Source organism: Colius striatus, chromosome 27 (assembly GCF_028858725.1).
Source record: "Colius striatus isolate bColStr4 chromosome 27, bColStr4.1.hap1, whole genome shotgun sequence".
Classification (NCBI taxonomy): Eukaryota; Metazoa; Chordata; class Aves; order Coliiformes; family Coliidae; genus Colius; species Colius striatus.
The window spans coordinates 3627481-3649871 of record NC_084785.1 but is presented as its reverse complement, the minus strand read 5'-3'; the positions used below and the strand labels follow the sequence as shown (position 1 = coordinate 3649871).

The 22391-nt window shown below is 59.1% G+C and overlaps 4 protein-coding genes across 7 annotated transcripts; 1 reads left to right on the top strand and 3 right to left on the bottom strand.

The window, feature by feature from the left end:
• Nucleotides 1-1416: 1416 nt before the first annotated feature.
• LOC104560922 (pulmonary surfactant-associated protein C-like) lies at nt 1417-3446 on the bottom strand. 2 transcript variants are annotated; one of them, XM_062015847.1, is made up of 6 exons: nt 3341-3446; nt 2777-3088; nt 2589-2699; nt 2402-2512; nt 2140-2244; nt 1417-1696 (listed from the first exon to the last, which is right to left on the bottom strand). In XM_062015847.1, exons 1-5 carry the CDS (start codon nt 3392-3394, stop codon nt 2149-2151), a joined length of 684 nt encoding a protein of 227 aa, XP_061871831.1. In that variant the 5' UTR covers nt 3395-3446; the 3' UTR covers nt 1417-1696; nt 2140-2148. The 2 variants fall into 2 exon arrangements, with proteins under 2 accessions (XP_061871831.1, XP_061871833.1); XM_062015849.1 differs by having other exon boundaries at nt 2589-2690.
• Nucleotides 3447-5108: 1662 nt separating this feature from the next.
• On the bottom strand, nt 5109-6366 carry LOC104560921 (pulmonary surfactant-associated protein C). Of its 2 annotated transcripts, none has more exons than XM_010206430.2 (5): nt 6261-6366; nt 6004-6150; nt 5728-5871; nt 5526-5636; nt 5109-5405 (listed from the first exon to the last, which is right to left on the bottom strand). In XM_010206430.2, exons 1-5 carry the CDS (start codon nt 6303-6305, stop codon nt 5298-5300), a joined length of 555 nt encoding a protein of 184 aa, XP_010204732.1. In that variant the 5' UTR covers nt 6306-6366; the 3' UTR covers nt 5109-5297. The 2 variants fall into 2 exon arrangements, with proteins under 2 accessions (XP_010204732.1, XP_061871844.1); XM_062015860.1 differs by having other exon boundaries at nt 5728-5868.
• Nucleotides 6367-7065: 699 nt separating this feature from the next.
• On the top strand, nt 7066-11070 carry LGI3 (leucine rich repeat LGI family member 3). Of its 2 annotated transcripts, XM_010206428.2 has the most exons (8): nt 7066-7441; nt 8117-8188; nt 8284-8355; nt 8483-8554; nt 8661-8732; nt 8865-9034; nt 9107-9271; nt 9364-11070. In XM_010206428.2, exons 1-8 carry the CDS (start codon nt 7239-7241, stop codon nt 10179-10181), a joined length of 1644 nt encoding a protein of 547 aa, XP_010204730.1. In that variant the 5' UTR covers nt 7066-7238; the 3' UTR covers nt 10182-11070. The 2 variants fall into 2 exon arrangements, with proteins under 2 accessions (XP_010204730.1, XP_061871808.1); XM_062015824.1 differs by lacking the exon at nt 8117-8188.
• A 1535-nt stretch (nt 11071-12605) lies between these two features.
• HR (HR lysine demethylase and nuclear receptor corepressor) lies at nt 12606-20436 on the bottom strand. Its single transcript, XM_062015865.1, has 19 exons — nt 20362-20436; nt 18459-19321; nt 16973-17825; nt 16420-16603; nt 16080-16303; nt 15861-16010; nt 15685-15771; nt 15479-15600; nt 15224-15302; nt 14916-15082; nt 14609-14815; nt 14346-14517; nt 14127-14202; nt 13789-13919; nt 13583-13684; nt 13377-13516; nt 13132-13299; nt 12889-13008; nt 12606-12807 (listed from the first exon to the last, which is right to left on the bottom strand). Exons 2-19 carry the CDS (start codon nt 19254-19256, stop codon nt 12718-12720), a joined length of 3870 nt encoding a protein of 1289 aa, XP_061871849.1. The 5' UTR covers nt 19257-19321; nt 20362-20436; the 3' UTR covers nt 12606-12717.
• Between the last annotated feature and the right edge of the window lie 1955 nt (nt 20437-22391).

The window sequence follows — 22391 nt, the reverse complement described above, 5'->3', positions numbered from 1 at the left end:
CCACCCCCACAGAGCCTGGGAGCCTTTTCCCCGGCTGCAAGGCAGCTCACTTTCTGACGTGTTGGACATCTGACATTTTCTTGAGCCCTGGAATAAATAACCCATCAAACACACATCTTCCCACACAGACAGCCAGCTCCTAGAGCCCTTGCTCAGCTGCACCTTCCGGCACTGCCCTGTCTGTATACCGCATATCACTGCACCAGGGAAAGGGGTTTCTTGTCTCTAAGCAGTCACTGAAGAGTTGTGGCAATACTGCAAGTTCCACTCCTACCTCAATTTCTGGTCCCTCACTTTGCTAATTCCCAAAGAGGTCTGGGTTCTGGCCAGCTTCTTCCTTGTTCCTCTGGCCACATCACCATGAAACAGGTTTTGTCCCACTCACCAGCAAAGCGAGCAGGTCACTGAGTGTGGCAGGACCTCAGTGCATCACTCTGTGCCTCTAGTCCCTGCCAGTGCAGTGGTGAGGGGTTGGCTGCTGTGCCAGCTCCAAAGGGCATTCCCAAAACCTTTGGAAAAGCTGCATCTCTGCAGTATGCTGCCCAAGACGCAGTCCTAAAGGCTGAGTCGGAGGGTAATGGGCTGTGCAAGCATCCTCCTAACATCAGGGAAAGCCAGTCCCAAAAGACCCGCCAGGAGTGGTTAGGGTCTCTCAGTACCCTAGTGTCTTGCCCCATGTTGTTCCTGCATTCTCCCAGAGGCACAATGCCTGGCCTCAGCCTCCTCAACTGCTCCTGCCTGCACAGGCTTGAGAAACAAGGGCACTTTAATTATTGCACAAGGATCTCAGAGTCCTGCCAAGTTTCTGACAGCTCATCTTCAGCTGCTCCATCATGGGGAGGGTGCTGAGCCCTTCCTTGCAAAACCTCAGTACACCCCTTACCATCTGTGCTCCCAGCTGTTGGTACCCAGGGCTGACTGGTCAGCCTTTCAAATAAAAGCCACACCCTGTCTCATCTTCATGCTCGCTGGTGCAGCAGGCCTAGGGGAGAGTAACAGTTTGGCAGTGGGCACCCCAGAGCTGCAGGAGACCCTGGGCCAGGTGCTCTGTATCCTGGCCAGCTGCAGCTGTGCAGTCCCTCTGGGGAGCAGCTTTTGCCTGGCTGCCAGGAGTGGGGAGTAGGGGCCAGATCCGGACATGGGCGGCAGGGCGCTCTCACTCCCCACCCCAGGACGGCCACTGCATCGGCATGAGGCAGCTGTGCTGCTGGCAGGCTCCTTTCCCAGAGGGGCTGCAGGTTTGCTGCTCCACACTAGCCCTCCTCTGCCGTGGATGCTTAGCCCCGGGCCAGCGTCTCTGTCCTAATAACGCCTGATCCTAATAACATCAGCATCCCCATTCCAATAATCCTGGTCCTCAGGCAGCGTTTGATGGCTATGGCCACCTTCGACACAGACTATTGTCAACATTACCTCTGAGACCTGATTCTTTATGTATTTATTCAGTTCTGCAGGGTAGGAGAGGACAGAGCCATTTTTCAAGACAGCCGTGGCTCAGGCAGGGCCAGCAGGAGGGAGCAACTCAGGTCAGTCCTGTCCCCCAGTGCCAAGTGATGTTCGCAGGAGGCCTCTCATGAGCCCTCAGGCTGTAGCTGCATCAGAAATTCACCTAAAAGCTACTCAGAGACCCTAAATGCAATTTTAAGGCAAAGGAAGGCGGGAGCAGCTGGAGGCCAGGCAAGCAGGGAGCGAAGAACTGGAACGGAGAATTTTGTTTCTTTAAATGTCATGTTTTTTTTAAACTCATTTTTGCACTTGGGTTTGGCAAAGCTGAGAAGATTTAAATGACAAACCAGCTGTCCCCTGGCACAGCACTCGCCCAAGCAGACACCCACCTATGGTCCGCAGCCCACCCCCCCCCCCGCCCCCCCGCATAGCAGTTGCAGCAAGGAATGCAGCACTGCACAGTGAAGCAGAGCCCACCCCTCCAGTGCCAGCCCCACAACCTCTGTAGCATTGCACGTAGCCTGGAACCTCCTAAAATTGGGGTGGGTGAGGGGCTTGCTGGCAGGGGCAGCTGCAGAGGTGTCCGTGACGTGCCTCGAAGGATGGGGATGCTGCTGTGAGGGTGGGGGTCCCCCAGTGCTCCCTGACAGCCCCCTGACCACCCCTGCAGGCAGCAGCACCCCTTGCACTCACCCAGCAATGCTAAGCCCAGTAGACAGGGACAACACTGCAGAGGATTCTTGCTGTAGTGCCCAGGAGTGAGCGATCGGCCAAGGGCATGGCAAGCCTCTTCTCGGCCTGGCAAAGGGATAGAAGCAAAAACGAGGCAGTGGCACAATGCTGCAGTTCCTCATTGGGAAGTAGTTGCATGAGGCACCATACCTGGGGCATTGCCACACACCCCCCATGCTCCAGCCTACTGCAACCAGTACCAAGTGGGATGGCTGGCACTCACCTGCCGATGCTGGAAGTTCTCGGCGATGGTGTCCAGCCCTGGGATGTTGTCCTTATCCACACGGGTGACATAGCAGGCATGCTGCAACCAGGATCTGTAGCTCACCAGTAGCTGTTTGCAGACAGATCCACATCAGCTGCATCCCATCACCTGTCCTCCTCCCAGGCATGCAGGGCTCCCCACTTACATTCTTATAATCATAGATGACCATGGCTGGGTTACCATTCTCATTGTCCAGATAGAAAGTAGCTGCATCGTCTTCCCAGGATGGTGCTCTCCACAGCCCCATCTGGAGGACCTCGGAGGGGGGCACAGGGGGGAGCTTATCACCTGAGGCAACCCCTCCCCAGGGCCAGTGGGGGAGTCCGTACTTACAGCATTCACGTGCCTCTGGTCTGCACGCAGCCACATCAGCAAGGCACCGGCAATGATGACCACCAGCAAGACCACTACCACCACCACAATGAGAAGGCACTTGAGGTGGTGGCAGCTGAGGAGCTTGCGAGGCAGGTAGCAGAGCAGGCGAGGCACAAAGCAGAGGGATCGCTTAATACAGGCACAGCCAGGACAACCAGAGCAGCTGGGGCATTTGCAGCACCGGGGCATGCAGCACTGGGCACATTTGGAACAGCAAACCACACAGGGCCAGCAGCAGCAGCCTGGCTTGCAGCAGCCTTTCTCCGGGTCCTGCAGGCACAAGAAAAGCAGAGAGCCTGGGTGAGGGGGAAGGAAATGGGATACAGGGAGACTGGGGATGAGCTTGCTCCATGGAGCAAATGCCATCCCACTGCCCCCAAGCTCTGGGGACGTAGCACCCCATGGTCTCTTCTTCTGCCACAAGTGCACTGATGCCTCACCGGGATAAACCAGGCAAAACCCTGCACCAAGTATCACTACTGGGCAATGGGACACCCCCAGCTGTTGATCACAGAGACTCACCAGTGGCTCTTCAACCACCACCTGCTTCACGTTGCTCTCCATTGCTACCACCATTTCCTCCCCAATCTGAGCCACCCCACAGCAGCTGAGAGAGAGGGCTTTATACTGAGGTCCTGGGGTGGGGAACAGGGCGGCCCCTGTGAAGGGGCTCGTTGCCTTGGTGTGCAATCAGACTCTGATGTGCAATCCACTTCACCTGTGTTTGCTAATCACCTTCCTCGGGGATGAATTGCCCTGGGAACCCACTGGACAAGAGGCTCTGAGGATACTTGTCCCTGAGCACAGGGACTGCTCTGCTGCCCAGTAGCGAGGTGTCAGGGCCAAAGCAAACACTCCTGTGTGGGTTAGAGCTGCTTTCCAGGGTGGAGCTTCCGGCAATGGCTGCAGCTGAGGCGAAACTGGGCTTGGTGCCTATGTCCTTTTGCCAGCTGAGGCACCTGAAGCTGCTCAAGGTGGCCAAAGTGTAAACAGGACATCAAAGCTTTCTCACAAACCACAAGGCTGGGACGGGACTGAGGACACCATGAGGTGCGGACATGTCCCCAGACTGGCCAGGCTGAGTGCTCTGCAGCATTGATCTGAGGATGCTCAGGGGCTCTTGTTGCTAGTGGTAGGATTTCTGGAGTGGGGTGGTCCCAGATCTGGTATGTCACTCCAGGTGGTGCAATCAGCAGAGCAGGGTGATATCAGGGTGCCTTGGTCTTGCCTGGACATGAGCCTCTCTTGCCATCAGGCTCAGGCTGGGATTTCTTTGGCCACCCCTGGTTCCCTCCTTGGCCCGCCAGGACCCCAGCTGCTTGCAGCTGAGTGTGGGGGTGAGCGTGTGCACCCCATGTTGCATACTGTCTGCTGTCCCAGGGTGACTGTGAGATCCTGGAGTGACTCTTGGCTGTTTGCTTTCCAACATGTGCAGGAGAGGCTGTGGGAGCCCTTATCAGCCTTGCTTTTTGTTGGGGTGATACACGATCAGACCAGGATTTTTGGGGGAGCAGAGCTGCCAGCCCTGTGTTGACATGAGGCAATGTCTGGTTTCCCTCTGTTACCAGCCCCTGGGGGCTATAACTTCTCATTGCCCATGGCAGTGGCTGCAGAGACCACTCTGAGCTGGTACCTGTTGAAAGGTTCAATCACACTGCCCAGCACGCTGGGAGACTGAGGGGCTGGTGTGGGCCGCCCCAAGGTCTCTTTTTTCCTCCTAGCCCCATTGATCCCTCATTCTCCCGTGCAGTGCTTGGAGGATGCTCTCCTGGCAGCTTTGGGGCAGAGGAGCTGGAGCTGCCCGGGATGTATTGGGGTTGGAGGGGAGCTGGAAGACAGAGGATCGTGTTGTCTGTGGTTGCCCTGCTCAGTCCGAGGATTGGTGCTCACTGGAGGTGTGGCACACGGGAGGGACGGGGATGGGGATCTGTCCCAGAGGGGTGGCCCTGCAGGGGTGTCAGGGCTGGCTGGCTGCATTGCCTGTGCCCATGTTCTGGAGAGGCAGAGGCTGTCCCTGCCATCTCATTTTCCCTCTGTGCAAAGTGGGAGGGTACAGGAGGGACACTGGCCATGCAGCCCCAGAGACTGGTGTGCAATGTGGCAGGGTGCCCTGCTGCCCGAAGGAGTGGATGCTCCTTGGCTGGGCTGGACTGGTCCTTGGCCTGAGCACACCGATACAAGGGATGCATCTATCCATGCTGGTTCCACCGGTGCTGATATGGGGAGGGAAGGACACGCAGCACTCAGAGGCAGAGGCACAGGCTTCAGTTTGCAGACAGAAACATGAATCTCAAAGCAAACCCCACTTGTTTATTGCAAGTGCCGTGGGAAAGCTGCAGTGCTGAGCTGCACGTGGGAGGGAGCTGGGAAGGAGAGAAGGTGCCTGGGAATCCTGCCTGGAAGGCAATGCAGGGAGCACAGGGACAGTGACGCCCCCATCTCCCTGTCCCATCCCCTCGAGAGCTGACCCCAGCAGCCGCTATGCCCAGTAGATGGGGACAGTGCTGCAGAGGATGTTAATGGTGGTGCCCAGGATGGACCGGTCAGCCAGTGGTATGGCATTGTCCCTGGCCTCCTTCACCTCAGCCTGCAGGAGAAATAATGGAGACGGCTACCATCCTTGGCCACGGGAAGCCTTCCTTCCAGGTAATGCTTGCTGCAAGCCCAGCAGTCCTGCATTTGACCCCTGGGCTCACCCCCTGCTCACCTGCCAGTGCTGGAAGGTCTGGATGACAGTGTCCAGCCCTGGGATGTTGTCCTTGTCCATGCGGGTGATGTAGCAGGCGTGGTGATGCCAGGACCTGTAGCTGACCAGCAGCTGTTTGCAGACAGACCAGGGTCAGCTCAACCACTGTCCCTGCTGCCATCACCCACTCCATCGTGCCCCGTCCCCTAAACTGACAGCACACCTTGCTGTAGTCATACACCACCATGGCAGAGCTGTTGAACCGATCCCGCACGGCAAACATCCCGGTCCTTTCCTTCTTGCTCATGGAGAGGTGCTGGGGCGTCCCCTCATCATCCAGACCATGGATGGTCATTCGTAAGACCTGCTAGGCGAAGGGAGGCGGGGAGCTTGGTGGTGTCTAATCCCCATCCCTGCAAAGTGCCGTCAGCCAGTGCTGTTCCCAGACCCGTCACTGGAGCCGGCGTCACTGTGCCCCCCCTGCCCTGTGCTGCCTCACCTGTTCAGCGTGTGTCTCAGTGATGTGTAGCCCCAACAGAAGGAAGGCAATGATGACCACCATGAGAATCACCACCACCACCACCACAATCAAGAGGCATTTGAGCTGGTGAGGGATGCAGGGCAGGCGGGGGGAGGCTGTGTACCTCTGGAGACACAGGGGATCACCCAGTTGGGCTGTTGGTGTGGTGCTGGAGAAGGCAGCCAGTGTCCAGCTCCACACCAGCTCCCGGGGGCTATGTGATAGGTGTTCCTTACCGGAGGTGCCTCCTCCATCAGAGGCTCTTTGGAGCTGTTGTCCATCTTGCCTGCCCTCGCTGTGCAGCTCCTGCTCCTTTGCCAGACAGAGTCGGGGGAATTTATAGGAACTCAGGTGAGTGGAGCTCCCCTGGGCTGCCAAAGTGCCACTTGTGCTCTGTTTGCTGAGCCAGGAAAAGAGCTAGAGAGGGGGTAAAAAACCTCTTAGGGCCCTTTCCCAGCATTTACCCAGCAGCACAGGGGGCAAGGCAAACAGCGGGCAGGCAGAGTACGCCTGCTCTCTGCACCCAGCCTGGGGTTCTGGCCAAGGACCCAGCACCCTTGGCACGCATCCCTGGCTGTGCTGCATCCCTGGCCCCTGAAGCTCCAGGCAGCTGCAGCCCTCCCCAGCGTGGGGAAGGAAGTGGCTGACATCATTGTTGGCCCAGAGTGCCGTGCCTGGGACAGGCAGGGACAGACAAGTGTCTGGTGCCTCCCGCCACCCAGCAGCTCTTACTGCAAGGCCAGGAAGGGAGCTGGCACGGTCAGCACTGCAGCATGGGCACCTGGCAAAGCAATTGGACTGGAAAGCACCACCTTTGTGACCTGCTTTGGATAACCCTCTTGTCTTCCATCCCAGTGCATTCTGCGACCCCTCAGCTTCCCGTGGCCACCCCCTCCCCAGTGTGCACCCCTGTGTTTGCATGCTCACACACTAGTGAGGACCCGTGTCCACATGGATGCTCATGCTGTCACTCAGCTGCATCCCTCCCTCCCTCTGTCCCTCCCTCTTTCTCCTTCTCTCTCTCTCCTTCCTGCAGCACAGGAGCATGGTGTGCTGCAGAGCAGCAGGCTGGGCACTGGCAGCCACCATTGCTTCTCCTCGGCACTGAAATCTTCAGGGAAGAAGGAAAGGAAAAGATTTCGCCACAGGTCCCCAGCACAGCAGCAGGAGAGGAGCCAGCTCTTGGGGAGAAAGCAGGGCTAGGCCAGGGCGTGATGGAGCTGCAGCGCAGGAGGATGACAAGGGGACAGCTCTCTGTGCTCCTTCTCTTCCTTGCCTTGACCTGGCTGCCAGCGGGGGGTCGGCGGCCCCCTCGGCCACCCCCCTGCCCCCCAGGCTGCTCCTGCACCCGTGACACAGCCTTCTGCGTGGACTCCAAGGCTGTGCCCAGGAACCTGCCCCATGAGGTCATCTCACTGTGAGTATCCTGGCAGCAGGATGGGGACAGGGATATGGATGGCAAGCAGGTCATGTTCCCGGGGTGCAGGGCTGCCAGGGGCTGGAGTGGCAAGGACAGCCTGTTTCTTTGTGCTCCATCAGGGACAAAAGCGTGGAAGTGGAGGGTACAGGGAGTCTCTTGGGAGAAGGAGCAGGGTGGGGACACCCCGGGACTGGTCCTCCTGTCCTGCAGGGGTGGCAAGGTCTCCTTGCACAGTGATGGATGGAGTGGGGCTGCAGCCCATCCTCGCCCTTATCTCCTGCCATGACCTTGGGGACCAGAGCCCCAAGGGGAGATAGCTGTCAGGTCCGCGGGGACAGCACGGTACGCTGCAGCCTTTTATGGGCGTCCATGGGGAATGCATGTGTCCAAGTGCATGCAGCCCTGTGTGTGTACGCACACGTGAGTGCTCACGCCCTTCGGCTGGGGGTGCTGCAGCGTGTGAAGTGGCTGCCAGCCCCTGGGGGCTGCTGTAGGGCTGAGCATCTCATCCTGTCTGTGCTAATCCCAGCAGGCAGCATTGCTTGTGGGGAGGGTCTGCACTGGCATGAGCTTGGCAGCAGCAAGGATAGTGCCGAGGGGCACAGGGGTGGCTGAGCCCCCGTGCTGCTGTCCTCCCTCCTGCATAGCCCTGAAGATTCATCTCACTGGCAGGACAATGGTGAATGCAGCCTTCACAGAGATCCGAGAGGCAGCCTTCGCCCACATTCCCTCACTGCAGTTCCTGTACGTCTCCTGTGCCAGCGGTCAGGCGTCCCGGTAACCCCCATGCCCATCCTGCCCAACCTCCAGATGCTGATGCCTCCCCCTTCTCTTTGCAGCCTGCTCAACTCCAACAAGTTCACACTGATCGGGGATAATGCCTTCGCTGGCCTCTCGCATCTCCAGTACCTGTGCGTGGGATGGGGATGGGGACACAGGGACGTGAGGACGGCCCTGGGGAGTGCAGGGGGAGGGGAGGGGTATTGTCAGAGACTGGTCCACTAGGGGTAGCCGTTGCAGCATCTCCTCCCACCCTAGGTTCATCGAGAACAATGACATCCAGGCGCTCTCAAAGGCCACTTTCCGTGGGCTCAAGTCCCTGACCCACCTGTAAGTACTGTGGCGGTCTTACATTCCCAGGGAATGCAGGGGACAGCTCTTGCCCTTTCACTGCAGCCAGGGCTGCATTACTTCCATGATGTGTCTTGTCCGCCAGGTCGTTGGCCAACAACAACCTGCAGACGCTGCCTCGGGACCTCTTCAAGCCGTTAGACATCCTGAGCGACCTGTAAGACTGTCATGGCACTGGGGACTCACAGGACACTGGGCTGGGCAGAGGGTGACATCCCAGTGCTCAGGGTTTGGGCAGGGTGCTCTGCCTGCTCTGGCATTGGGAGTGACTTGGTGCCATACTCGGCAGGGATCTACGGGGTAACACACTGGCCTGTGACTGCAAGATCAAGTGGCTTGTAGAGTGGCTGGAGAGCACCAACACCACGGTCCCCGCCATCTTCTGCAGCAGCCCTGGGCAGTTCGAGGGCCAGCGGATTCGGGACCTGGCACCTGGTGACTTCCAGTGCATCACCACAGGTAAGGGACCGTGATCACCTGTCACCCCCCACGCCTGCGTGCCCAGAACCTCATCACTGCCTCCCTCCCCAGACTTTGTGGTGCACCAGGTCCTGCCCTTCCAGTCAGTGTCTGCTGAGCCCTTCACATATGCCAGTGACCTGTACGTTGCCCTGGCACAGCCTAGTGCCAGCAGTTGCGCCATCCTCAAGTGGGACTATGTGGAGCGCAAGCTGCGCAACTTTGACCACATCCCTGGTAAGGCATCTGGGCTGGGCTCAACTCCCAGGTTGTGACCCCTAATTGGGGCAATTTGGAAAGGGCATGAGCCTTGTCATCCTGCCTGGCAGCTCACTCGGCAGTGCAGTGCAAGCCCATTGTGGTGCAGGACCAGCTGTATGTCGTGGTGGCCCAGCTCTTTGGTGGCTCCTACATCTACCGCTGGGATACTGCTGTGGACAAATTCATCAAGATCCAGGACATCGACAGTCAGAAGACCCGCAAACCCAATGACATCGAGGCCTTCCAGATCGACGGTGACTGGTACTTTGTCATTGCCGACAGTTCCAAGGCAGGCTCCACTAGCCTCTACCGCCTCAACCAGAATGGTTTCTACTCCCATCAAGCCCTCCATGCCTGGCACCGCGACACCGATGTGGAATACGTGGAGAATGATGGCAAACCCCGGCTGATCATCTCCAGCAGCTCCCAAGCCCCTGTCATCTACCAGTGGAGCCGTGCGCAGAAGCAGTTCGTGTCCCAAGGGGAGGTAGGGGAGATGCTGGATGTACAGATGGTAAAGCACTTCAGGGTGAAACGGGACCAATTTCTCTGCCTCAGCCGCTACATCGGTGACTCCAAGGTGCTGCGATGGGAAGGGCAGCGCTTCATTGAGCTCCAGACGCTACCATCCCGTGGCTCCATGGTGATGCAGCCCTTCTCAGTGGAGCAACGGCAGTACCTGGCCCTGGGCAGTGACTTCTCCTTCACCCACATCTACCTGTGGGAAGAGGAGAAGCAAAAATTTGTCAAGTTTCAGGAGCTGTCAGTGCAGGCACCGCGGGCTTTCCATTATGTGCTGGCTGCGGATGTGCAGCTCCTCCTGGCTCCCAGCTTCAAGGCCAACACACTGGTCTACCGCCACATGGTGGTGGACCTCAGCCTCTAGCATGGAGGCAGAGCCACGGCTGCCTGTGTGGCCCTGCTGCAGCTCTCACTTCCCTCAAGAGCTGCCTACTCCTGCCTGAGGACATGCATGCACCTACCAGCCCATTCGTCCTGCCTGCAGCCGACTCTACCTTGTGGTCACAGCCTGGTGCCAGTCCACCTTCCTGTTCCCCTACATTCACTCACCCCTCAAATTGCCCCCAAGGCAGCACCCAGCCCCATGTCCCCAATGTTGGGGAAAGCCACAGGCTTCAGTTTCCTTCCTGATACTCCCTGCTTCCCCACATGCAGCACGCACAGCCATCCCATCCAGCAGCCCGAGGGTTGTGGGCAGCAGAGTGGGACACCCATCACTCTACAGACCGATGCCCTTGGGTGCCTGCTCTGTGGCACTGGCAGTGACGGCAGAGCATGGATGCTCCTGTGTGCTCAGACGATGGGCTGGAGGGTCAAGGCAGGGAGGTCTAGGGGGCATGGGAGTGGGGCAGCAGACACAGATGTGCACATGCAGGGCAATGCTGCCAGGGTCCAGGACATCAGGGTGCTTCCAGGCTGACAGGGTGCTTCCAGGCTGATAGGATGCTCCATGATAAATGGGATACCTGAGGTGGACGAGATGCTCAAGGCCATCGAGATGCTCCAAGAGGGATGCAGATGGGATGCTCTGAGGTGGATGGGACACTCAAGGCCAGTGTGATGCTCCAGGCTGGTGGGATGTTGTCGAGGCGGTGCCATCACCTGCAGAAACCGGGCTGGCCTGCTCCTGTCCTACTCTGTACAACATCCCACAGCTCCTTCTGCCCGTGGCCCCCTGCTGCCAGGCTGGACCCAGGTGCCAGCCGTACCCAAGGTGTATGTGGCCACTGAAATGCTCCCCACAATAAATACACTGTGACTACCAGCCCTGCCTGCCTACATCTGCCTGCAGCTGCTGTGCATCCAACCACAACTGGCATCCCCCTGCCCAGGGATCCTTCTCCAGATAGCATCCTGTAGCACCTTTTTCCTTGCACAAGCCCCACATCCAGGAGGGGAGAACCCTTTGCTTTAGGGTCTTCTAGACCCCCCCCATGTGGCTTGCCTACTTTTTTCTTTTTTGCTGCAGATGTCTTGGTCTATGTCGGATGGGGAGAGCAGGAGGCGTTTCTGCCAGCAGAGGAGTCCCAGCCAGACCCCATGGCACCCCAAGCTGCCCCAGTACCCTCACAGCTACCCAGCTGGTTTTCCAGGGGAGCATTTCCCTGCCCCCTAGGCATATAAATATGCATGTTAAGAAAAACACCAATTACACTCACAAATAAAAGTCCTCTCAAAGGTAACAGGTACCCTGAGGCACAACCCACTTTGGGGAGCTGCATTTGACCTCTGGATGCAGGGCCAGAACCTGGACCTTTCCTTGGTGTGGACCCCATGGCCAGATCGAGACCAGCCCTAGCTGGTACTGCAGCAGGGCATCAACACTTCTGTGCGTCAATTTTCCTGTGGCAAAAGGGCACAAGCCAAGTGGGAAGCACAGGGAGAGACAGCAGAGGAGCGCTGGCACCCCAACAGTGTCTGTGAGGGAGACAGGGAGCTGAGGTGCCCTGGACCATTGCTGGGGATACACAGTGAAGGGGAATGTGGCCCTGTGAATTGATGCATAGTCCACTGGTAATGACTCTGAGTCCAAATCTGCTGCTGAGAAAAGGAAGAAGCTTCTATTTTCTCCCAAGTACCTTGCAGGGATACTTGCCTGCCACAGAGCCCTGGCCCTGGTTCAACGACATGCCTTAACGTTAAGCACGCACATAAATCCAGGTGAGGTGCACCAGGGAGTGGATTTTGCAGCAGCTGAGATTAAGCTCTGCTGAATCAGCACATCAAGATGATGTCAGCACATCTGACTGCCTTGGCATGACTCAGCAGCACCTCACCTCCACCCAGACCCCCATCCTCCCGAGCCCCTGCACCCTCCATATTGCTCAGAATGCCTGTGGGGCAAGGACAGGGCTGTTTCTGCAGTGCTGAGTGCACAGTGCTAATTACACCATCCCAGTTGCATGGTGAGGGTGCTAATTAGCTTATGGCCATTACAGTGTGCTAATTGTGTGGTGCTCATTGCATGGTGCGTGGCACGTGCCGCACGGTCCCATGCCTGTCTCCCACAGTGTGTTATGTGTCTCTGTACAGGGCATGGGGCTGTGCAGGGTGCCCATCGCAAAATCTGGATGTTTTCCAGTTCTCTGAGGCTGCCAGCACAGAGACTGTGCCAAACTCATCTCACCAGTGGCCTTGGCCACTGTGCCACACCACCATACCCCACCTTGGCCACCCCACTCCATCCCCAGGCCACCTCTGACTGTCAGGGGGAACAAAGCGGTCGACACCGCTCAGGAGGCAGGTGCTGAATGGTGCTGGTGGTCACAGCACACTGCAGACACTTTATTCTCTGACTGCCCCACCCCCATCCTGAGCTCCCCGGGTGGTTTCGGAGCAAAGCACCAAGCAAGAGGTGGCTGCTGTGGGTCCCCGGAGTGTCTCGGCTGCTCTGGCTTTGTTCAAGCATCCTCCTGGCCTGCCACAGGCGCCTCGCAGCCCCGCAGAGCTCCCACAGCCTCCTGCACCGCGGAGAAGATCACGCCATCCAGCTGCAAGGGTGTAGAGGGGATTGGCCCTGCGTATCTCACACCAGGACCTCTCCAACAACTCCCAAACTGCCACCTGCCCACCTGGGCGCGGAGCTGTCGTGCAGCACCAGGGTAATCGGTGCCGTGGTCCCAGAGGCGAGCAGCATTCTCTGGCGAGAGGAACCGCTGCTCCACACTGATAGTACTCGTGAGGGTCTGCACCTGCCCATGGCATGGTGCAAGGGTTGGAGCTCAGCCGTGCCTCCATTTCCCCAGGGGGCTTTGGCTCAGCTGCACCCCAAATAGCTGCCCCTGTGAGGAGGAGGAGAGTGCAGAGCTGCTTACCTGATGAGGAGCTCCAGCAGGGACTAACACTGCATCCCCTAAGAACTGGAGGAGGGTCCAGCCAGTGACACCAGACTCCTGGCGCAGTCGCCTCCTCAGTGAGAGGTCCAGGTAGCAGCTGGGGTACTCTGCTCTGGCCACCCCTTCCTGTCCTTGGTCCTTACATGCCTGAAAAAGTGTCAGGATGAGCGAAGCTGGGGGCTGGGGGGAGGCCGGGGCTGTGCCTAGGGGGTGATGGCACCTACCTTCTGCAAGAAATCCTGGATGCGGCCAGCATCCTCGGCACGGAAGATGTGCCACAGGGCACCGGGACGGCTGCCGGTATCCCAGAGACGTTCCTTCATTGGCATTTCCATGCTGTCGGCATCAGCTTGCAGGAGCAGGTCTGCAGGCAGAGGGGTGCTCAGAGAGGACTGGGGTGGGGGGACTCCCTCCCATGCTCCCGCCTTACCCTGCCGTGCCGCCGGCACAGCATGCACCAGGACACTGATGGAGTCAGCTGCTTCCACTGTCAGATTTTTGGTCCCAATGGTCTGGTCCTGGGGATGCACACCTGGGAAGTAGGTGAGGAGGGGTGGGGGTGAGCATCATCATGGGTGAGGAGAGCCCAGCTCACTCCTCTACCCTGGGCAACACAGTGCTGCCGGCAGCACTCACCGTAAGCCACGCAGACGCGCGGGCGCAGCCAACGTCGGGCCCACTGGCCCTGCAGGTAGGTGGCCAGGTTGAGGCGGCCAGTGGGCCCGCAATACTCTGGCAGTGGCAAGCTGGCATTTAGGTTGGCAGTCCTGCAGCACAAGCACCGTGCCTGAGGCCAGGGCACCTGGTACTGGTGATGGCAGAGCCACCCCACTGCCCCCATCCCTGCTCACTGCATCCCTCACCAGGGTCCAACCTGCTGCTGCAGAGGCTGGAACTCAGCCAGCGAGGGGAGGGGGCATGGGGCTACCAGGGAGGTGGGAACCCACGCCAGTGAAGCCTCTGCCATCACCTACCGGCACAGCTCCATGTCTCCAAAGCCGCTCTCCAGCTTCAGCAAGTCCCTGCCGCCCCGCTCTGGCTCCAGGGATGCTGTGGGAAGGAGCATGACATCACACAGAGAGACAAAGAAATCATGCCACCAGGCATCTCCTAGGACAGAAGGATGTGCAGGCTGGCTTCTTCACACACGCTGGAGTCTCACTTGGGACCCCACAAACTCATTGCCTGCTTACCTGTGCCAGCGGCAAAGCCGTCCCAAAACTCCTGGCTGCTCATCCTGATGCGGCTCGACGGTGCCCGCAGATTCACCACCTCTACTGCCTGTTCCCCACCAGCTGGGCAGAAGGACTCTGGCCCCCACAGCCGCCCCTCCAGTCTCTTCTGCAGCCCTGAAACAAGGACAGGCTGCCGGGGCAGCTGAGACTCAGCAGGACCTGGTGGGCTGGGCAGGGGGTCCACAGTGCAGCCGCACATCCCCAGGGAACGGGGGTCTCACCTGGCCCTGCCGCCAGTGTTCCTGGAAGAGCTTGTAGCTGCTGGTGTTGCTGGAGTCACGCAGCCAGAGCAGCCCACTGGGTGTCAGGGTGCTGTGGGAAGTGGAGGGACTGGGGATGCTCAGTTCGCCCCCCACTTGCCTCTCCTGAATCTTCCTCTCCACCACGTGGGCAATGATGCTGTCCAGGATGCTGGTCAGGTGGTTGTCCTGGCAAGGGACATGCAAAGCCCCATCAGACCACTGTGGTCCCCTCCCAGCCCTGTAGGGATTGGCAGGGTGGGGGTGCCCTGCTCACCCTGGAACTCACACTGGGCAAGGAAGGTGAGACAGGGGCAAAGGCCATGCACACTCCATCCCGCCCCAGACACAGCTTGACGGCAGTGGAAGCAAGGAGGTCACAGAGGGTGGCTGTCTGCATGGCCCCTTGGAGCGGTGGCTGCCCTAGCGGTGGTGTCCCTCCCTTGGGGCTCTCTGCTTAAGGGGAAAAAAAAGAGTCAGGCCTGGCCCACATCCCTCTTCACCACTCACCCCCCAACCTGGTACCCCACTGGTGCATCCCAGACTCCCCTGGAGTGGGATTGTCCCCACATCAGTGAGAGATGCAACCAGTCCTACCTTCCTTGATGGGCTGGATAGTGTTGGCTTGGCCATCCCTGCTGGGTGGAAAGGTGGGTACTCCAGCCCCCGACGGCTCCTGAAACAGCCCGGTCCGTGTGGTCATTGCTGGGGGGGAAGCCACGTCCCTTCTCTCCAGGGCTGATCCACTTCCCAGCATCATGCACAAACTCCCCCAGTCACCCTGTTGCAGTCGCTGAGGTGTCCCTGTACCTCCTTGTCCCTCCCATCCACACCTCCCCATCCACCCCGTACCTGCCTGGTCCCTGGGGCATCCATGGGGCTCTGCAATGCAGGTTCCTGCCCGCAGAGACAGTGCGATTTGATGCCAAACTCAGCCCGAACTTGGTGCAGGAGCTTCCAGACCCGGGTCAGGACTGGGGACAGATGAGGGGAACAGCTGGGTCAGCCTCTGGCTGCGGACTGAGGGGTGCCAGCATTGGGGGGGGGGGGACACTCACTATGGCTGGGGACAAACTGTGTAGGGACTAGAGATGTGCTGTGGTGTTCTTGCCCAGGGGTGCACTCAGACAGCTGCGTCAGACCCTCTGCATCAGAGAGAGGATGCGTTTGTTTCCATCAAGCCCCTGCCAGGACTGACGTCCCTTTTGCAAGCCCCACCTTGCCGTCCCCGTACCTTGGCCGTCAGCCTCCTGCTTGCTGTGGTGGCAGTTGGGGCACAGCTGAAAGCCACATCTGGCGCAGCTCCAATGGGAGTTGAAGAAGCCATGCTGGCAGGCATCACAGACACGGGGGCCTCCTTCCCCCCGCCTCCAGGCCATCACCCCTGCGGAAAAAACAGCTTTCAGTGTCCTCAGTACCCTCAGTGTCACTCTCTGCCATAGTCACCGTTTACCTTTGGTTTCTGCCAGCCACACGTCCCTGTCCCTGCAGACAGCCTCACAGAAGGAGTCCCCGAGGACCCTCAGAAGGTACTTGGCCAGGCAAAGGCTGCTGCCTGAGTTCTTGTTCCCTCTTTTGGGGCTAGCAGCTGCCCCCAGATGCATTATCTCTCCCTCTGCCTCTCCCAGGGTGCAGAAGCCATCAACACTTGGCTTCCCACTGTCCCCAAAGGCAAACCTGTGGGAGAGAGGAAGAGACAGGAGAGGATGCACCAAATCGGACTGACAGGAGGGGATGCTCCATACAATTCTCTCTGGGCAGGGCTCCAAGCTCCACCAGAGCCCCAGGCTCACCTCCGGAAGTACAGCAGTCTACAGGTGCTTTCGGGGGGATCCTCCTCCTCTTCACCCTTGGAGTCCCCCAGGGCCCGGGCGGCGCAGGCACAGCACCGTGGGATGCTCTCGGGCAGGGCGGTGCACGGCACAGTCTGCAGGCACCACGGCTCCTGTGCTAGCAGGTTGGGATGGTTCAGCGACTCTGAGGAAGATGAGAGGTGCTTTGGGACACTGCATGGGGTGGGACACATTAGTTGGGAGGGACTAGCATGCCACAGGGGATGGAAACTAGGCCAGAAAGTAGGGCTGAAAAATAAGGCTGGAGAACTGCAGAGGTCAGGGAGACACTTGAGGCACCAGAACCTCCCCAAGAAAGGCTCCAACTCAGCGACAGTCAGTGCCCTAGAATGGGCATTTCTATATATCTCTACCCAAGCACAGCAGGTTTCCCAGCCCTCACATGTCTGTGGCTTGTGTTGTGGGTGCCATGAACCAGGATACAGAAATTCTCTGGGGATAAGGAGCTGCCATCCTTCTCTCCCCAGCCCTGCCATGCATCCCCTCACCTTACCTTCTTCGCCAAACTCCATCCTCGTTTCCTCCGGGGCCCTTCTGCTCTCTGTGCCATCAGCGAGGCACGCTGTGGCCACACACTCGATGGCCCTCCTGCCCCGTTTGGCTGCCCTGGCAACTTCACCAGCATTGTGAGGTCCATCAGCTGCGCCATGCAGGCGTTTGGCCAAGCGCTTGCCCTCACTGGCCGGCTCGGGGCCACTGTCCCTCTGGGGTGCCTTGCAGTGTGGCAGAGACTGTTCTGAGTGCCGCGTCAGCCAAGTCTTCTTCAACTTGGTGTGGTTGCTGGGTGGGCATGGAAAACGACTCCCAGGGATGCTCAGGGCAGGCTCAAAGGGGCTGAGTACTCCACAGCCCACCCCCAGACATCCATCACAGCCCAGTGCATTGCAGAGGCAAACAGGAGGCAGCTCTGGCTTGGCAAGAGGTAGTGGGTAGTGCCTATCTGTGAGCGGAGGCAATGGGTCAGTCCCTTCCAGTCCCGATGACAAGCTGGGCTGGAAACTTTGGTATGCCTGGTGCTCATCTCTGAGCTCAAAGGGCCAGCCTGGGCCCAGCTCTGGGAGTAACTTGGCATTGTGAGGCCATGTACCTACCCAGGGACAGTCCCCCACCATACCAGGCTGCAGGAGGTGACTAGCACTGGGGGAAGGTGTGCAGGCATGGGGAGTGGGCATCGTCAAGCTGCCTCCAGCTCGGCCATCCCTCCACAGGGTTCCTGGCAGCTCTAGCATCACCATCTTGCCCACCCCGTCTCCATCCTGGATCATTTGGTCCTTGCCCAGCAGCTGCAACGGCTCTTGGTCCTTGGCTGGATGTTGGAAGCTAGATGTTTTCTTTGGGTAAAACTCCTGGAGGGGAAGAGAGAGGCTGTCAAGGCTGATGTCACCCCAGATTTCGGTCCCCATCCCTGCCTCTGTCACCCACATCACCAGGAAACATCCCACAGCCCTGCTTCAGTTTCCCACACCCACCCTCCCATGCTGGGCAGCTGCCTGGTGCCTTCCTGCCACAGATAGTCAAGCCCACAGGGTGCCTGCCCCTGCACACATGGGAAAGGAATGGGGAGCTGCAGCAGCACAGATACACCCATCGGCTGGTGGCTCTGCCTCTAACCCCTTTTGCGCCATGGCTTCTACCACCATGACTCAGCCCAGAGATTTGCATCATGCTGCAGGGCCACCCTGGAGAGGGGAGCATCTTCCCTCCAGGGTTGCATCCCTTGGAGAACTGAGATCTCCTGCCAAGCTGCAGGAGCAAGTGAGGGGGCCACCAACACTGGATGTAGCTGGCCCTGCCCTGAGTGTGGATGACAGCAGTGACTTTCACAATGTGCCACTCCCAGCCCTGTTCAGCTGAGGCTGCCATCACCCTGGGGAACCAGGGCACAGTGAGGAGTTGAGACCCAAACATTCCCAATCCAGAGCCAGGCTGCGGGAGCCAGAGCCATGCTGCCATCAGAGACAAGTGCCAGGGTTGCCTACCTTGTTCCCTGAGCTGGAGGAGTCATCAAAGGAGGCTGGAGCTGCCTTGCACCTTGGCGGGACCCCCAAGTAGAGGGGTTGATCCCAGGCAGGCATGTAGAATCCCAGACGCCAGTCCGCGCCAGTTAAATGCCTGTCGTCCATCGTCCCTGGTCCCTCTGGCGCCCCACCGCCAAACGGGACATCAGCCAGGGGTCTGGTGGGCACCAGAGATGACAGGAAAAAGGGGTTGTGTTTGGCCTCCACGAGGTAAGGGCAGTGGCGTAAAGCCGGGGGGTCACTGGCCCCATCTCCTGCAGTGACGCAGGGCTTGCTAGCGGTGTCGGGGCACTGGCCCTCCGGCCCTGGGAAAGGCAGGAGGTAGTGGTGGTATCTGTGGCTGTAGAGGGCCAGAGGGGTCAGCATGGTCTCAGTCCACTGCAGCCCCAGGCGCTCCTTGCAGCCCACCTTGGGTTGTCCGTTCCTGTTTGGTGGCAGCAGCGGGAGCTCAGCTCCATCCTTGGGGTGGCACAGGGTGCCCTGTAGGCATGGGGAGGATGGCGGGTAGGGCCAGCTGAGCTGGCCGCCAGCAAGTTCCTGGCCTGTCTCCAAGCATCTCTTGGAGCTCCTCCAAGGACATTCATTCTCCATTCCATAGCTCAGCTTGCTGGTCTCTGGGTAGCTCAGGAGTCCCAGCTCAGCAGTCGCGCTTTGGTGCAAGCCTACCCTGCTGCTCTTCATCTCCATGGCATCCTGTGCTGCTTCCTGAGCTCTCCTCCACTGCAATGGGCTCTCCTCCATCCTCGTGTTGCTGGCCATGCGGCTCTGTCACTCATGTGGTGCTCAGTGCTGTCCTGAGCTGTCCAGACTCCACTGTCCAGATCCTGCAGGTAGGGAGCAGGGCATCAGCTGGGCAGCCATGCTGCACTGAACCATACACGGGTTGCAATGGGGGGAAACTGAGGCACGGGGATGATGGAGATTGGTGCTCGGGTGCTGCTTTCAACTGCCTCAGCTCCATCCTCCCACGCTAGACAGGAGGCTCCCCGAAAGGCTGCTGAGAGGCATGATCCGGGGAAGGTATGTGGATGGACCATACGTCCATGCCCGTCCCATCCCTCCTGTGCCCATCTGCAGCAGGATTGGCAGTCAGGATGCACCTTGCACCCACCAGTCCCTCTGTGCCCAGTCTGGCCCTGCACCTGGCCACTGGCACCCATCATGAGGAGGCCTTGCCCTGTGCAAGTATTCGCCTCCAGACAGGGCTGGGCTCGCTTCCCAGGAGGGCTTGCAGCAAAGGGGGAGCTCCCAGAGGCCCCTCCTGGTTAGAAATGCCTGGGGAGATCTGCTGGATTAACACTCCTCTAGAACCTAGGCCACACGCAGACGTGGGATTCAGAGCCAGTTCTTGCACAGCTGGCAATGGCATCCCTTCATTGCAGAATAAATACCACCCCCTATCCCTCAGCCCTCTCTGCCCAGCAGCCAGAGAAGCCAAGGGGCATGGACACAGGGGCCGCTCGACTCCAAAGCCACCACTGCAAAATTGAAGCACTGCTGTGGTGTAGGACAGAGACATCTCGATGACTGGGGACAGGGGTGTGTCCCCAGAGCTACCTGTCCCCATCACATCTCCTTCTCAGGGGATGTCAAAGTCTTGTTCTCACGCTTGGCCCAAGCAGGGGCATTGTGTGCACAATCACCCTTTCCCAGTCAGCCTCTCTCATCAAGCTCTTGACCAGGAAGATGCTCCCAGCACAGCTCCTTCCCCGTGCCCTGAGACTGCCCCACCACGTGCCATCCCTGGGGTCTCCCCAGCTCGGTGGGATGACATTGTCCCCTGCCCTTCATCCCACCCAGAGCACAAGAAGCCGGTCCTGCAGCTCAGTGAGTATCTCTGCCATCCCACAGCACAGCCAGCTACCTGGAGGGTCCATCGGGGACCCCGCTGCCTCCCCTAAGGCGGCAAGGACAAGCGGGGGTCTTTCCTGGTGACACCGGGTCCTGGAGAGGCGAAACTGGGTGGATGGGAACACCTAGATCCAGAGGCTGAAGGGGTCCGGCTCTGGGATCTGGAGGAGGCAGAAGGCCACCCAGGTGGCCCTGGGAATGTTCTTCTCTGAATGCTGGAGCTGAAGTTTTTGATCCATTGGTCTGGGAGGCTCCGTGCTCCGCCTGCCTATTGTCCTACGAGCAGGGGGGATCCCGGCGTACCCAGGGGGTCAGGGAGAGGGGCATCCAAGGGAGTCGCAGCAGAAAGCAGGACCTTCCCCTGGCTCTAGGAAGCCTTGAGCATCTCGGGGTAAGTGATGGCAGGACGAGGCAGTGGCGGTGGCTCTGCTCCCCATGAGCATGCAGCCTCTGCTGGCTCCCACAGCAACTGGGCAGGAGGGAGGGACTGCTGAGCTTGCTGACACCCAGGAACTGGTGCAGTGCCGCCCAGCCCCGGGGACACTGGCACAGGCAGCCGTGACCGTGCCAAGGTGGGCAGGTGTGCTCTGCCCTGCGCGAATAAAGTGCCCTTTGTTCAGCAATGCAGCCCAGCCGCCCTGTCAGCTGATGAAAGATGCCGCCTGCCTGCTCCGGGCAAAACCGGAATGGGAGAAATGCCAGAATGGGCCAAGCGCACCAGCCCTGGTGCCAAGGGTGGCTGGTGGTGGCATGCCTGGCATGGAGCACGCAGCCGCTCCACAGTGTGGATCCCAGGAGCTCACGATCTCTTCAGTTTTGCCCAAATCATAAAGATATGGCCTCAATCTGTGTTGCCACCTTGCCCATGTGACAATCCAGGGTTGCCCTGTCTCATGGCTGAGCCTTGTCCCCCTCCCTCCTCCAGCAGCATGGGATAAAGGCAGAGCTCCTCTGCCTCCCTGGCTGCAGAGCCCACAACAGCCAGGCAGGAAGGACAAGTTGCAGTCCCTGCATGCTGAGGAGCTAACAAAGAGCACGAGACTGCTACAACAGCATCTCAATGCTGCTTGTCCATGCTCAGGATCACCTCGGACCAGGTAAATCCCTGCCCCACAGGCTGCTAGGCAAAAACCAAGACCCATCATCCTACCACTGCTCACACAGCATCCCCCCCACACACATTCCCGGTACTGCTACCTCCCAACAGCAAGACACGCTGACCCCAAGTGCCCCAGCTCCTACAGCCTCATTACCCACTGCTGAGGGGTGCTGCCCCAGCCAGGTGCACAGGGTAGCGGCCCCAGATGGGGACCCCTTTTCTGGGCTCGGGGTGAGCTATTTGGCATCAGGGGAAGGGGCTGGTGCCAGCAGCTTTATGTAACATGTGAGCGTCCCTGCGTGCAGCTCACACACCTTACATAAAGCGCTCCGTACAGCCTCCTCCAGCTCAGCTCGGTCCCTGCAGGGCTGGCAGTGGGTGCAGGCCACGGCCAACTGAGTCAAGCAGCACCATTAACATCACACAATGGGCTGTGATACGGCTCAGGAGATGTCATGTGTTCTGGCCCCACTGGGAGCGAGAAGCTATGCTTAACCCTTGTTGCTGGCACACAGCTGTGGCTTGGGAGCCATTAAGGTCCCTTTGCAACTGCCAGTGGGCATCCGCCAATCCCCATCCCACTGCCAGCATGGACAAACCCATACTGAGATCCTTGAGCCCCACTTGCCATGGAGGGGAAAGTCTGAGGGGCCACGACGCCTGGTTGCTCCTTGCAACCACTGGATGCCAGGGAACAGGGAGGGGACCCAGATAGTTGCTCAGGGCATGGGTGAGTACGTGCCTTCCTGTGATGAGAAGGTGCTGAAAGACAAACTCTCTTCCCATTCCCTCCCACCGCTCCCCTGGTATGATGCCTCGAGCAGCAAGGAGAGATCCCACAAAGAGTCTGCAGCATCTTGGCACAAGCAGATGGGTCAGTGGGTGCCCATGGCAATCAGGACCATTGCAGTGGTGCCAAGGGAGTGACAGAGAGGGATAAGGTG

Bases quoted from the DNA above. Each gene is read 5' to 3' on its own strand.
- LOC104560922 (XM_062015847.1), bottom strand. From the start codon at position 3,394: ATGGTGGTAGCAATGGAGAGCAACGTGAAGCAGGTGGTGGTTGAAGAG. The intron at 3,089-3,340 runs GTGAGTCTCTGT...TTGTGCCTGCAG, and splicing joins TGGTGGTTGAAGAGCCACTG to GACCCGGAGAAAGGCTGCTG. The intron at 2,245-2,401 runs GTGAGTGCCAGC...TCCCTTTGCCAG, and splicing joins AGAACTTCCAGCATCGGCAG to GCCGAGAAGAGGCTTGCCAT.
- LOC104560921 (XM_010206430.2), bottom strand. From the start codon at position 6,305: ATGGACAACAGCTCCAAAGAGCCTCTGATGGAGGAGGCACCTCCG. The intron at 5,872-6,003 runs GTGAGGCAGCAC...CCCTTCGCCTAG, and splicing joins CTGAGACACACGCTGAACAG to CAGGTCTTACGAATGACCAT. The intron at 5,406-5,525 runs GTGAGCAGGGGG...TTTCTCCTGCAG, and splicing joins AGACCTTCCAGCACTGGCAG to GCTGAGGTGAAGGAGGCCAG.
- LGI3 (XM_010206428.2), top strand. From the start codon at position 7,239: ATGGAGCTGCAGCGCAGGAGGATGACAAGGGGACAGCTCTCTGTGCTC. The intron at 7,442-8,116 runs GTGAGTATCCTG...TCTCACTGGCAG, and splicing joins CCCCATGAGGTCATCTCACT to GACAATGGTGAATGCAGCCT. The intron at 9,272-9,363 runs GTAAGGCATCTG...CCTGCCTGGCAG, and splicing joins CAACTTTGACCACATCCCTG to CTCACTCGGCAGTGCAGTGC.
- HR (XM_062015865.1), bottom strand. From the start codon at position 19,256: ATGGCCAGCAACACGAGGATGGAGGAGAGCCCATTGCAGTGGAGGAGA. The intron at 17,826-18,458 runs GTAGGCAACCCT...CTTCCCCTCCAG, and splicing joins CCTCCAGCTCAGGGAACAAG to GAGTTTTACCCAAAGAAAAC. The intron at 13,300-13,376 runs GTAGGTGCCATC...ACACTTTTTCAG, and splicing joins TCCAGGATTTCTTGCAGAAG to GCATGTAAGGACCAAGGACA.